The following is a 15,087-nucleotide window of genomic DNA, read 5'->3' as shown; positions in this document are numbered from 1 at the left end:
ATTGCTAGAAAATTCTTACAGAAGCCCTACGTCAAAGATTTTGATAAAGGAGTTATGACTGTAGTCAGCTTCATTTATTATGTTTGTTGTTGTATCTGATCATTACGGAGTTGGGAAATCAGTATATGACTATTGCTATTCATCTAAAAACTGGAGTTGGGTCTTTCTTCTTAAGTTTTAAAGAGATTCTAGTGTTAATCTCTGGAACTGTTTGAAAAGCCGGAGAATGCTTTGGTTGGTTTATTTTATATTTGTTGCCAAATGGCATGTTCGTGAAATGCAGAAACATACAACATAATGTCTCTGGAAATTCCCTTGGCATACTCAGAATAGATTACTTTAAACAACTCTATCTTTTTCTAAAAGAACTGAATAATTATTAAACTGAATTCTAACAGTGTGCACAGGTTTGCTGGAAAGAAGAGTAGATAAAGCATATGTTTACATGACTGACACAATCAAAGGTTTCCCTAAACAGTTTTGCAAATGGTGGTTATAATTTCATGTTAATAAGATGCAGGAAAATGTGCTGAAGGAGTAGTGCTTTGCTGCTTTTGTCACAGTTTCATCAAACTGATTTTGTCAGCACTGGAGCATAACCCTTGCCACATCAGTTTGAGTGCTCATTAGGCAGCCGATTTGTCTGAATCCTCATTAAATTGATTAACTCATTTACTTATGGATGATGACATGTTATGTGGTACAGGAATGGTGGTTAGAGACAAGAATCGAGTCTCACATTGACTTGCTTAGTATTCTGTTCTTCATTTATTTCTACAATAAATTGCTGTGCTCAAGTGCTATAGCATCAGTGATTTACTTTTTGCAGAAGTGTGGCATCAGCTGAAGGATTCAGCATACATTGTGTGAACTTGTACCTATTGGTTAAACGACTGACAGCAATTTAGAAGCTTAGGTTTATAGCTTGCTCTAATTCCTTGCTAATTCACTTGAGTACTGGATTTTCTCATGAAGAACCTGAAAGGCGTTCTTAAACATCTATTTTAATGTAAATGAAATAATGAAGGGAAGCAAGTAAAGAACCTCTACAATTGTACGTTCAGAAGAGAGAGATATTGGTGGTACGGCAGTAGAGGTTGAACCTTCCCAACAATTTTCTATTACATTTTGTTGCTGTGTGGCAGATGGCAGCAGAGGGGCATTCTGACAAAATGGCGTCTGACACGGGCATGCGTAAGAAGCAATGGTGTGTCATTGAAGTCGTCCGTGCTGAAAGAATTGCCCCCATTGATATACATTGCTTGTTGAATGCCGATGGAGACCAAATAGTGCATGTGAGCATGGTAAAGTGGTGGATGGTGCATTTCAGTGACCGTGACAGAGACAGTTGGTCACCTCTGCTGGTGCAGACTTTCATGAGTGTGGTATTCAGGCTCTTGTTCATTGCTGACGAAAATGCATAGCTAATGGTGGTGACTGTGTTGAAAAGTAATGTTTTGTATCTGAGAATTCACTCTATCAAATAGTGTTATTCTTTTTGTATCTTTTGTCGTTTCCGTAGAAATAAATATGAGGCATTAATTGTTGAGTGACCTAAGTTGCATGAAGATGTCCATTGCTTTGAAGAAGCAGAGTTCTTTTTATGTTACCAGGGTCTAATATAAGCCTTAGTCATAGGCTAGAACAGCGCTGGATAGCTGTAGTTTGCAAACACAGATTGAGCTTTCTAAATGTAGAACTGGAAGCAAGATGCAGTTAAATATTGACTGAAGTATAAGAAAACAAGAAACAGAACATTTTCAAAGCTAAAAGAAGACATTCTTAATGGGAAACAAGCAGTTAAATGGACCTTTGGAGCTTTTAGAAGTATCCTATTCAAGGATGATGGTTTCTAGACAAGATACATTATAGAACTTCAGGTATTACTGAGAGATTGGTGTAGCAGAGGAAAGGGGCTTTTCTTGGGTAGAGAAACTTTCCACGGGCTGAGAACTGGAAAAAAGGTACACCTTTGGGAAATGTAGAAGTATTTTTATGTCTTTTTATAAGTTTTACCTAGTCTGTACATGCTTTTCTTTAATGTATGTAAACATATATGCATGCGTTGTAATGCTTACTTTTGTTTTTGCAAGTTTTTATAGCAATAAAAAATGACTGTCTCCCTAATTCTGTCTTCTTTTGAATATAGGTAGGATGTAAGTGTTGTTAAGCTTCTTACAAGGTTAGCATTAAGTTTCTGTAGAATTCAGAGATGGATAATGTGTGGGGAAAATACTTTTTTACTGTAATAGTTGTGTAGTATTTTTGATTGTATTTTTTATAGTGGGACAGAGTTTTATTGAGGATCTAGTCAAATTAGTCTTGTTTCCTTGAAATAATGACCAAAGTGTGAGTGAATTTTTTTCCAGGGAGATCCAGAAAGAGAAAACATCTTGCTCCCCCTCTACAGAAGAGGTTGCTGTCACTGAATTAAATTGGACTAGAATTTCACCCACATTTTCATTTATTTTTGTAAGGAAGAACTCAAATTGTCTTTTTCTCTCTCTCTCTATATATGTATATATATATATATTTTTTTTTTGTGAATTGTCATTTATTTTACTTTGCTAAGATACGTTTGTACAATTTGAATTGCTGTTTCTGTAGAATCATTTTAGGATCATAGAAATTTTGCAAAATTGCATGTAAGTCGTAGTTAACATTCACACAGGAAATTGATGATCAGAGTTGAATTACAGTGCTCTACATTTTTCTACATCCACCTATTTCCCCCCGGCGCTTGCTCTGACAGTAATAGACCGCTTCTCTAATGGGGCTTGCATTTGAAGATAAGCCTACATGTAAACAAATTAACTTTTCTTAAATGGAGAGCCATTTCATTTGCAATAATGTACCAATTCATAAACTCTCAGAAGCATATTTTTTAAAAAAAGAAAGATAAATGACCCATTGTATAACACTTACTATTAGACAGACTAGATGTCCCTGTGTTCTGAGAGATAAGACTCTTGTATTATTACACCCTAATAAAATGAGTTAATGTTTTAGTATCAGAGATAAAAGGACAGTTGGATATATTTAATAACCAAACTGAGAAACACTTAATTTTAGTTGTCTGTAGCAATATAACACAAATTCCCCTGTAAAACAAATTGCACTTTTGGAATATACTTTAATGTGCATTCGACAAAGGAGAAAATGAGGTGATTGAAGTTCAATTTGTAGCATGTTATTAACCATTTCCGCTTGACTAGATGAGTAAAAGGATAATGGATGAGGGTTTTATTATTGCCTTTCTGCTAAAATGAAGTGGTGTAAAAGATAAGGTGATGAGATTAATGAACATAAGGAAAAGGCGTAATCAATCAAACTCCAACAGGGAGATGAGATGACAGTACTTAAGATTTGTAAGGATACATATTTTAAAAAGTGGATTTTGTCAACACGAACATTTTGTTTAGGTAGAACGCTATGAAGCAGATACCTGCTGATTTTAGTTAGTTTTGTACGTTCCTTATGCTGCTGTATATTTGAATCTTCAACAACTTACATACCAGATGAAAGCTGAGATGTCTTGTTTATTTAAAACCCACATTTTTTAAAACTGCAGTTATAAATGAGGACAAACAAATGCAACTATTTTTTTTATAGCAAGTACTATGTTTTATTTATCAGTTCTTCACTGGTGGAACACTCTTTGATGTATTTGGAAGAGTCCCTTTTGTTCTCTGTTTTACCATCTCAAGTTTTGTGGCCTCATCTTTTGAGAAGGAAGTTTCCATGTAGTCATGAAAAAGTAAGGCACATTCCTTTTCCAGTAAGAAATAGTCAGCCATCAAAATCCATAAGATTTCAACTCTCAGATTCTTGAAAAGAAAACAATATCTTATGAAGACTAATGTGGAGTAGTTTCTGGATAGAAACCCATTCCTTGTTGTAGGGTGACGCTTTTTATGTTTCAGATCTCAAATGCAGTACTTCTTGCCTTTGATACATATCTTAAAAGGAATAACTTACTTGTATATCTATATTGCTAACAAGTTATGGAAATAAGAGTCCTCATCTTAGCAAATGATTTGTTATAGCTTTTTTTAAATGTTGTTTATGCTAGAATCCTGAATTGTTTAAATTACTTGGGAGTACTCCAGCTACGTTTAGTCATGGAGTGACTTTGGTAACCTAAAGATGGGTCTTCTGTGTTAAACTACACTTTTTTACAAAGGAACACTTTGCTGCAAACTAAATCACATAAGAACTAAGCATGCCTTTGCAATACCATTAGTTTTTCTCATGCCTTCAATTTCCCACTTTTTAAAAGAAATGTATACCTCTTTCAAGATGTGGAGCTAACTGGGAATGGAGCTGCTATCCAATTTTTTTTTTTTATTTTATTTTTTTTCCCCCCCACTTAATGGTTTAAGGAGGGCTTCCTTCAAATAAATTTAATTTGCTTAATGAGTTGCCTTAAGTTACTTTTGCAAATGAAATATGCATGGATAGGCTAAATTATTGTATTTTCTCAAGGAACTGTTAGTTCTTGGCAGCACTTTGTGCAGGATGGATAGGTTATTGCTGTGAGGTTAAGTCTGTCTGAAAAGCCTTTTACAATGCTTTCTTCTCTTTAGACTTCAGAATTTATGAAACAGACTGTTACATATTGGCTAGAACTCAGTGCTTTGTAAATACTCCCACATTAGTTCTGACTTGTTCTGCCTTTTAGGAAAACTTCCAGTTGTGCAAAACAGTATTGTGGATTTGTAAGATAAACGCGTAACACAGCCCAGATCACAGTTCTTTACAAGAGCTGATATTTTCTCATAGACTTACAGTTCCCTCTTCTCCTCTCATCTGCACAATTTTTTGATAGGCCATTTTTTATTGGACCCTCAGGAGTAGCAAGTTTTAGATTTAATACCCTGGAGGGAGTGGCAAAGCAAATCATGTTGTTGGATCAATTGTTCAACTATCCCCAGACTGCTGTCTGTGTATGTTGTATTTGTATGATATTCCCAAGCCTTTCTTATCGATCATTTGGACTAGATATGCAGTTTAATTTTCTATTGCATTTTAAAAGTGAAATTATGGTCATATTCTTGTTTTGTTACTTCAGTATCCTAGATGTGGTCACAGATCTCATATTAGGTATGTCCATGGCTCAATTAACCTTGGAAGAAGGTCTGTACTCATAAGAATGTTTTATAGCCGAATTTAAACTATTTTGTCATCAGTGAAAATGTTAATCGGCAGTTACTTTATGAAACCTCCTATTCACATTGCTCTTTGTTCTTTGCAAACGTGGTTCATTTTCACTGGTCAGATTACTTACGTGGGTGACTGACTGACGATACCTTTTACTTGAGAATGACTCTGTTTTTACAGGAATATGAGATAAATGTAAGAATATGCATACTAGTTATGAGCATGTAGGCCTTAAAAAAGTGTGATGGGGGGCATGTCCTCTGATAACTAAGAGTGATTTCCATACCTTGTTGTCATATCTGTGTTCTTATTTGGTATACAGAAAAGAAACTAGCAGGCAGAGAAGCAGTCCTTGAGCAGTGGGGGGTTTATAAGCACTGCTATCTTCTGTCCCATCTTCTAAGAGCAGGAGGGAAAATGTCTCTAGCATTAAATACTGTACAGTTCTGGGATGTGGGGCAGCTACCAGACATCCCAAGTAAGGCAAATGTATGCAGTTACACAGCAGCCCCTGCAGCTGCTCCAGTATACTCAGAGGGGATTTGGTTCCTGCAGCAGTGTAGAGATTGTGCAGCACAAAGGTGGCATTAAGCCATTTTTACATTCCCATCCCTTTGCAAGCTGCACCTTCTGTGCCATATCTCTCATAAAACATAGCACAGAATCTTTTAATGTAAACTGCTGGATTGGCAGCTATGGAGTCTGACTTTTCTCTTTGCCTTCAAGAGGCACATCTGTTCTTTTACGAATGGGCTTGGTTCCCATAAATGACCTGATCAGATGCAGTCTTTTATGATGACTGGTACTCTAGCTTCCTGCCAGATGTGTGGGGGTGGTTTTTTGTTTTTGTTTTGTTCTGATGAAGGGATATGAGGAGTAGTTTACAGGACATCAATAAAAAATCCTTCTTTTTGACAATGAAACTTACTTTTTTTTCGTTGTCCATTTGTTGTTTTCTCCCACCTGCCTTCTCCAAGTTCATATCAAAATGGTAGATACTGGACAACTGCCAGTACTGCAGGTGCTTTAGTTCCCTCCTTTTTTGTTTGTAGCTGCTGTTCTGCTTGCACGTTACGGCTTGATAGGACTTTACAGGGTACATATAGGAGCAGCCCATGGGAAAAGTTATATCCCAAAGGTGGTTAAATAGGCAGGTGCAAGGCACTGCAGTGGGAAATCTAACATGACTATTCTGCTTTGCTTCTCAGAACAGGAATTTGAGGAGACAATTAAAACAAACATGAATCTTATTTTTCTAAAGAAACCTTCATGGCTAAATTACAGTTAAGAGCAGAGATAGCAAAACTAAGTGAGCTTCTACATTGTTTTCTGTGATCTGCTTTTGAGAAGCATGCTCCTGTATATTACCTTTCACCATATCTAGTTATACCGCTGTGGGTATGAACTGCTGTGAGTCATTAGTCTGGCAGTTGTCCTAGTTTTCTGTACTCCGTAGAGATCAACCAATATAGACAGATAAAGATTATCTACAAGGTTTTTCTGTGGTAGGAATTTTATAAGAGGAGGGAAACTAATTGTAACTTTTAACTTGAAAACAAAACAAAACAAAAAAACAAAAACCAAACAAACAAAAGAACCCTGCAAAGAAACAGAAAATCTCTATATTTTAATACCATTTGTCATAAAAAAAACCTGTTTGATTTCTTCACTGACTTCCTCTATTTTTAAACAAGAGACAACTTCCAGGGCTTTTCTTGAAATGCCTCAAATACTTTTAAAAGGCTTTTTACTGCAGTAATGTTACCACAGCGTGTGATTAGAGCCACTAAATAGAAACAAAATGAGTGTAGCATAGCAGTGCAATTTGTGTAATTTCCACAAAATCAGTTTTGATCATTTGAAAAATGGATTGACTAAAGCCTCAAAGTTATCTCAGTGTGAGTGATTAATCATTGATAATGAAGCCTCATCCTTGCAACTTGCTTTCTGTAATTTTACTGCACTTGTCTTATACGAGAAATAAAAATAATTGATTAATTTGCTGTGTAAAATCTTTCCAGAAAAAAAAATCCTGATCGTGAGATCCTTCAAAGATGTCCTATATTAGAGAATTAAGATACAGAATTACTGAAAATAGTTCCTTGCTAGTATTCTTCCAGAGGATTTTAATAACTGAGGATAGTGGAAATGCTGTCACAGCCCGAAGGCAGTGATGGAGCACCTGGTGGGAAGGCAGGGCCAACCCAGGGAAGCTCAGGTGCATGCAATGTACCTGAGTAACAGGAAGGGGGTAAGCCAGGATCCACCCCTTCCTAGACCTCATTTAAGGGTTGGCAGTGGAGGACATCTTTTGCTGGTATCTGCCTACCTGGGGTCTGCTTAGCGTAGGTAGCTCTTCTCCTTCATTTCTGCCTAAGTGGCTGCTGCATTTGTTGTAGCTGAAGACTTAGTCACCTCACCCTTGTTACAGTACTTTCTATCTCATTATGGCAGTACACTGAGTAATGTCAGAGAAACGCACTGGAGTGAGTGTCTTCCTCATAAACTGTGTTCTAAAGACTCATCGGTTCTCTTATTTAGATTATGAAGTCTTTTGTATGATCAGATATGGGTGTCTCTGCAAAATTTGGATTGTGATCTCACTACTTCAGGAATTATTTATTTGTTTGTTTGTTTATTGCTCAATAGTACAAAATGCTAGGGAGCATACAAAAAAGTTTTGAGGTGGAAGCTTAAGAAGGGTTTTTGTTTTATAGTCTCTTTACCGGTAATAAAATGCTTACAAAACAATTGCTGTTAGAGTATCACAATCTGAATTTGTGTTTTGTTTTTTTTTTTTTTTTTTTTTTTTTATTAACTCATCAGGAGATCTGAAGTAAAACTAAATGATCAGTTTTCAGTAGGATGGTGTTTGGAGTATCTAAAGACTCCTGTTCTTTGTCTTTTAGTTTTTAATATTAATAAACTCGAAATGGAGCTAAGTAACAAGGTGGTGAGATCTGTGCTGATGTGAAGTTTTGTAGTTAGCACCGAAATAAGAGAGTTGTGAGTAGTTTTTGAAGCATTCTAGGTACCTGCTCCTCAGTTGCTTAGGTAAACTAATGGCAAATGAGGTTTCCCAATGTAATTTTCCAAAATTCTGTCTCGCTTGGGACAGCTAGCCTGAAATGCACCATTGTGTCATTCAGTACTTCTTTTTTCTTGACATGCAAACTGAAATAAAAGAAGCTTTTTTTTTTTTTTTAGTCTTTATGTAGTATATATTTAAATGATGAAATTCATTGACACACAAAATAATTAAGTCATCAAACTTAATGCAGTGTACTAAAGAATTATGGTATCTATCAGTTTATGTGGATGTCAAGACTAGCCAGAATTATTAATTATAGAATGGATTAAAAGCACTTTCCAAGTATTAAAACTTAGAATGTAACGAAAAAAATAAAAAGAAAGAAAATAGTCTATTTGCCTGCTGTGCTAGCCATTGCTAAAGACAGAATGCTGGGGTTATGTGTACACTGAGTTTGATTTAGCATGGTAATTTCTGCGTATTATACGCTATTATGTGGTCTGTTACTCGCGTCATATTTCAGTATATGTATGCACACAAGTGTGAATCTAGGTATGTGTGAACCAGTGTGCTTTCATAAGAGTATCTCCATCCTTGGTTAATTTAAATGATGATATACAAGCAGGTTGGAATCCATACAGTCCCATTCAGGTATCCTGCTTTGGTAAATGCGTGAGATGTGAACAGTGGTGCGTGTGTTAGTTGCACCATTTTAATGATGCTTATCAGAGAATCTGAGAGTGGACACAAGTTGAAATAGCCACTTTTTCAGAAGATGCTATCTGAATCATTTGGAAATTCTTAGAGTTAATTCCTTGTGGCATGCTGCCTCGGTTGTGTGAGCTTTGTGCATCTTCCTCTTGATGAGCAAATCCTTACTAACAAATCAGAATGTAACAGGTTCACTAAATCAAGACAGCAGTCAATTCTTTCAAGACTCTGTTCAGCTTTTTAGTCTGCATAATTTAACTTATAGTCCTGCCTTTAGCAATTGGATCTTATTGTTCTCTGTGATGATCAAATGTTTTCTGCCTTTGGTAATGAACCATTGTTGATGTTTCTCTATAGGTTAGCAGAGGTGATCGAAAGGGACAAAGAAATTGTGAAGTATTGGAAGCAGTGGGAAGGAGTAAGATAGCTGGTACTGACTTTGCTAACAGTGTGTAATGATTTATTAGTGCGTACAGGATGTTGAGAATCTCATAGTTAAATCAAAAGAAAGAAACCTGTTATGGATAGAGGCCTTCCTGTTATATATATATTTTTTTTCAAAGGCAGATCTTGATGATCCTGGTGAAAGTTATCTGCAGTTCGTGGAAGGCTACTTTCAGAAAATCTGCATTGTGTAATTTTTTTTCACTTTGAAGTACAGCTTTAGCATCAGGAGAAAGAAAGTATGGTTGTGCATCCTCTATTTTAATTATCTGGGAAGTATTATTCCTGTCATCACACATGTACTGATCTGTGGCCTGTGAGAGACGTTACTCATTTCCACAGAAATTGTGTTTTTGTATATAACTTTTATTTTTAGATCTATAGTTGAGCGTAGTTGCTAAGTTGTAACTAATGATTATGCTATTTACAGATCCAATTGCTTTGAAGTATATCAGCCTAGTATAAACAGCGTACTGTGAAATAAGAATTTCAGCTTGTGGTAAATCTTTCTGTCCCCAGCAGCTTCAGGTAAAATAATTTTAGCCTTCTAAAGCACATCAATTTGCTAGTCTGTGGTTCATGTATCAAAGAGCATTCTATGAAAATATCAATATCATTGGTTAATATAAATGAAATTAATTTTTAAAGGTGGGCTAAAGGTTGACATCTGAAAAATTGCATTACTTTGCAGAAGAGAAATTTCTGTCTTCTAGTGAAATTTCAGGTCAGGAGGGCAAGTAATTTTCACAATCTTCAATGGGAACCAGTGAAATATGAACTTCATTGTCACCTAGCCCCAAAGCGATAAGATAAAATGAGCTGATACATCATTTGCTGTGGTTTTATCATCTCCTCCAGTAATTGGAAGAGAAAACATAAGAGTCCTTTACCACCCCCCTCTCCAATCCCTTTGCCACCCACACCCAGGCATAAGCCGTTTTGCTGTGATCGATACAAAGGTCACAGAGTATTTATTTATTTATTTATTTAATTTTTTTTATGCTGGGTAAAACCATCTAGTGGAACATTAAAGTAATGAATATGTTTAATTGAGTTTGTCACCCATGAAAATGCTGAACAGGATTGTGTAGCAGACTGTGCGCTCACAGGAGGGACTGGATGGAGGACTACTATTTGAGCGTGAATTTCAGGGGCTGCATGTATAAGTGTCTATTACGTAAAGAGGACATCTTAATTACTGTTCTCAAGAAGTCTAAAATAAATGATAAGCTTTGAGATTTATTTAAAAACATTTGAATATTTTATATTATTATTTTTGGACTTATTTAAGCCAGGAGTACAGTAAGACCCTTTCACTGTGAATGCTGCAACTAGGAACCAACTAGTTTGGATGGTAGAATCGGAAGACACGTTTGCAAAGCTGAGTTTGTGGTGGAGATTCAGATTCCTACTGAACTATGAATCAGATTTTATATCCTCTACATGCTGTAATTTTGCTTTTCTGAACAAAAATGATCCCAAAAGACTTAAAATGCTACCTGAAGACTGTATTTGTGTACCTTCTCTTTCAGCTGCAGTCAAACTTAAATGCTAGTTAGAAGCATTTTGTTTGCTTTTTCTGTGTCTAGATTAATGTGCTTCATAACTTTTTTAGGAAAAGATTTCAAGAAAAGCTGTAGTGAAATGCACGAATATGCACCAGCTTTTTCAATAAGCTATTTAGTTTTTATTTTACTCAAAGCAGTTAAATTGGCTGGCACGTTAAAGTAATGTAATTATTCAGTTACAGTTTCAGTTCTGTAACCCATCTGTGAACTTAGTTACTTCTAGGATGTTCACATTTTTAAGATCAATATTTGTCTCTTAAAGAGAATATATACTAGCTATATATACTAGCTGGTTTGTTTGCGTGAAATGTAGAGCAAAATGTTCATCTACTCCTCAGTAAATACTACTTTTCTCATTTAGGAGGCAGCTGTGGGGATGTCATCTTGTAACAATTTTGTGTAATCTTTTACAAGAGACATTGTTTGTAATCAGGGTTCAAGAAGGGGTTTTGCAGAAAAGGTGGAGTGGGGCATTTGTGTTCAAAAGTGTATAATGAATAGCTTCCAAGTGAGCATTTTCATGCTGGGAAATTAGCTGATACCCAACTATGAATTGTGAGAAAATGATTTGTTTACGTATGACCTTAATTAACAATCATCACTATTTTATCTGAGTTTCCATACCACTCTGAATTCAGTCTCCTGAAAGTGGAAATAGAAGCTGGCTCTTCTTCACCTGTTGGGCCCAACCTGGGTGGGCTTCTTTCTGCCAGGTAGCATGAGGGCCTGCAACAGGACTGTAAGGACTGGCTGCAGACTTGGGCTGTTATTTCTAGTATTTGAAGTGAATAAGAACTTCATGCAAAGGTGGAATCAGTTTTGGATTTTAAATAGTGATGTCATGCCATTTCTTCATCTGGTTTGCTGAGGTTTCACCATGGAGTAGTTTGTGTAATAAGATTTTTGGAACTGTGGAACCTGACATGGTTCATTTCTTTACTTCTATGGTAAACTGTTTGTCTTTCCTCCTGCAGGGTGCAGTATCTTTTGAAATAAATGAAATGTGCAGTAGATTAAACTGCAGTCTGATGGTTTTTTTAATCAACTGAAATTGTGTAAATATCTGTTTGTGTGGAAAAGAAAGTTCTATTTGTGCATGTTACATGAGATTGTTTCATAAGTTGGTCCATAACTATTACCAGAGCTGACATATAATGAAAATAAATAGAAGTGAACTCAGAGCATTGTACTGAAGGTTAAATAAGATGGTTGGTCTTAAATTCTTGAACAGAATTTCTGTGCTGTATGGCTTAAGAAAGGAAGTGGGTACGTATGAGAATAGTTTTTGCAAGTTGTAATTTTGAAACTGAAATTATGAGATGTGGTGGCACTAATGAGAAAAAATAATCCCTTATGAATAGAAAAATTCTAAATTTAAATCGCTAGCCACTTTCTACAACTAGTAGGTTCTGTTAATAAAATCGGCTATCTGGCAAGGGATAAAAGGTTAAATTTGATTTTTGTAAGGAATCCTCACTGATACACATGAAAGCAGAGCGTTTGTGCCCTGGATCTTTCATCTTGTCTGCTGGGCCCGCTAAGCACAGAGCAATGGTAATGATGCAGTTTCCATGGCAACCGGTTCATTGGAGGGCTAGACCTCTGTCTGGGGTGCTGTCAGTGTGCGAGGGGTTCAGAGAACAGAGTGTCCCAAAGAAGGGCTGCTTCCACCTAATCCAGTTTTAATTGAACTCCAGAGACTTTGAAGTGAAGCTGCGGACCAGGCAGTTACTGTTCCGACTGGGGACGGAGGCCTGGCTCAGCTAGGCCTCAGCTGCTCTTGCTCCTGATAACGGCTGTTAATGAGCGGCCTGAAGAATTGCTCAAGCAGGGATTGCTATCATGTCTACGGTGTGATCCAAGTTTGGGCTGTAAATCCTGGTATTTCAGTAACTTCAGTATGGCTGTATGAGGTGCCCAGCATAAACCAGCTCTGCTATTTTCAAATTGATGCTTTTCTGTTCAGGTTTTGGGGGGGGGGGGGAGGGGAAAGAAAAGGGGGCTTTTGGACATTTGCAGTGTTTCCACTGCTTGTACAAATGTCAGACCTGCAGAGTAAAAGTAATAATTATTCAACATGCTGATTTTTCTTACAGTATGTGTGTAATAAGTTTGAATATGGAATGTTCTGATTTATAGTGACAATCAGTCGTTTCAATTGCTATTACAGAAATGCAGAAAGACATTCCTAATTGTCTCTGAAAACCATCATTGAAATTATAAGCTCCAATTTTCAGATCTTAAAGTGAGTGTATCAGCGAAAGTACTAAGACATTTTTGTATGCAGGCACTGCAACTTTGTTTCCTTTGTCACCTCTTTGGATGCTGTGCTCTGTAAGGGATACTTATATGCATGTGACAAAAGACAATAGTACTGCCGAATTATGTGGATCTGCCAGCTACTGGTGCTGGGTTATGGATGTGGTACGGAGAGTATGAGCATGGCCCCACTCTGATAGTTCCCCTTTGGAAATTATTAGTAACCCTATGCAGCGTCTGTTCCTTTCATCACATTCCAGGAGTTCTGTTTCAGGATAATTATGCATTTTTTTCTTTCTGTGTTCACGGAGTATTGGGAGAGGAGAAGTTGTCTGTTGCACTGGTAAAGGAAGATGAAAGATTAATGAAAAAGGAGGAAGATGTGGAAGATGGTTTGCTTAGTAAAGTTGCTGCTTTTGGTTCACCCCAGTTGTTTTTTTTTTTTTAATAAAGTTTGCAGATATGGCACTGTATTTTACACTGTGCTATGCAACACTTTATTTTAGTGCTTCTGCTCTTTGTGCTGCAAAAACTGATTGTCTTCAAAGAAGTAGCTCATGCAAGGTGAAGTCTTCCTTAGTTTAAAACCTATAAACAAGTCATTGTCTTCGAAACCAATCTCTCTAATGTTAGAGGCTTGAGTTTCACTTTTCTTTTAGTTTTTTTCTTTTATTCCCATTATATTGCTAAGTGAAATTGTTGTAAGAGTGATGGTGAAAGATTATACTTAAATCTCCTGTGGTGGATTTATGTTTAAAGTGTCTGAAATTTGTCCATTTTAGTAAACACATTTTCCTTTGCTTGTGCTTTGTTTATCTGAAGCCCAGCAGTGTCCAGTCTTGCTGTCCTTTAACACTTAAATAATTAAGCATTGAAATGAAAAGGAAGAAGTGAAGAAACAAAGAAGCAGAGTGGCTGAGGACTAAAAATGAGATTAGTTTGAACTGTGAAGGCAGACTAAGCATCTGTGTCTGTCAGATGGGATGACAGGAATTGTAACAAGTTAGTTTGACAACCGCTCACTCCATAGAGAGATTATGCTGAGTTCATTTGCAGGTTTGTATTTAACCTTAGCTGACAAAATGATACTTAACCTCTTATACAGACAACCTTTATACCTCCAGAATTAATGAATGTTGCCTTAACGATAACTGGAAGGAATGTGTTTTCTTCCTTAAAGACATTTTTTACTTCTTTTTTGTTGCATTTCTCTTATTACAATGCTAAATTGAGTGTGGATACGTCTGATGGTACTAGCAGTTCACTTCAGAATATGCTTTTGTATTTTATGACCTTTCTTATTGTTTCTGAAACTTCCATGAAGATAGTCAGTTGTCTTTAAAGGAAAAATAAGAGCAAATTTTTAAAAGGGTTTGGTATAAACAGTTGAATTTAGACCTAAAAAAATCCATGATAGCCTCATTGCATTGTTTTAAATATGAGCAACTTTTAATTTTTCTGTAGGTTTTGGATGCGTTTGGTAGAATCCATGCTTGTGCATATGTTTCTCTTGAGAAATGTGTTACTTACGCTGATAACATATTCAAACATACTCTCTCACGTGCTCAATTTCTACTAGATTCTGGCATATACAGAAGGACTCCATGGCAAATGGCTTTTTTCAGAGATTCGAGCTATCTTTTCCCGACGCTACCTTCTACAAAATACAGCACTGGAGATATTCATGGCAAATAGAGGTATTGTGAGTTTAGAGAAATATCAAGTCTTGATAGATTCTGGGGATGTATTCTTTCTCCTTGGCTGCTTACTCATTCCCTTTTTATTAGGGATTTGTATAAGCAGTAGAGAGTTTTGGATATTAAGTGCCTCGATATTTAAGTTAGTATATTTTTTGAATTACAATTTTTGTTTTTCCTTCTTTTTCTTTTTCCTTCATTGAGGAATTATGTTCAG

The 15,087-nt window shown here is 36.3% G+C and overlaps 1 protein-coding gene across 1 annotated transcript in view; it reads left to right on the top strand.

The window, feature by feature from the left end:
- LRBA (LPS responsive beige-like anchor protein) overlaps positions 1–15,087 on the top strand; it is a 368,564-nt gene that overhangs the window by 230,963 nt on the left and 122,514 nt on the right. Inside the window, 1 exon segment of the mRNA XM_010709547.3 lies at positions 14,753–14,870. Coding sequence (XP_010707849.2) covers positions 14,753–14,870 — 118 coding nt within the window.

This window comes from Meleagris gallopavo, chromosome 4, assembly GCF_000146605.3.
Source record: "Meleagris gallopavo isolate NT-WF06-2002-E0010 breed Aviagen turkey brand Nicholas breeding stock chromosome 4, Turkey_5.1, whole genome shotgun sequence".
Taxonomy (NCBI): domain Eukaryota; kingdom Metazoa; phylum Chordata; class Aves; order Galliformes; family Phasianidae; genus Meleagris; species Meleagris gallopavo.
Note: the sequence above shows the minus strand (reverse complement) of the source record. Positions and strands in the feature narration are given on the sequence as shown.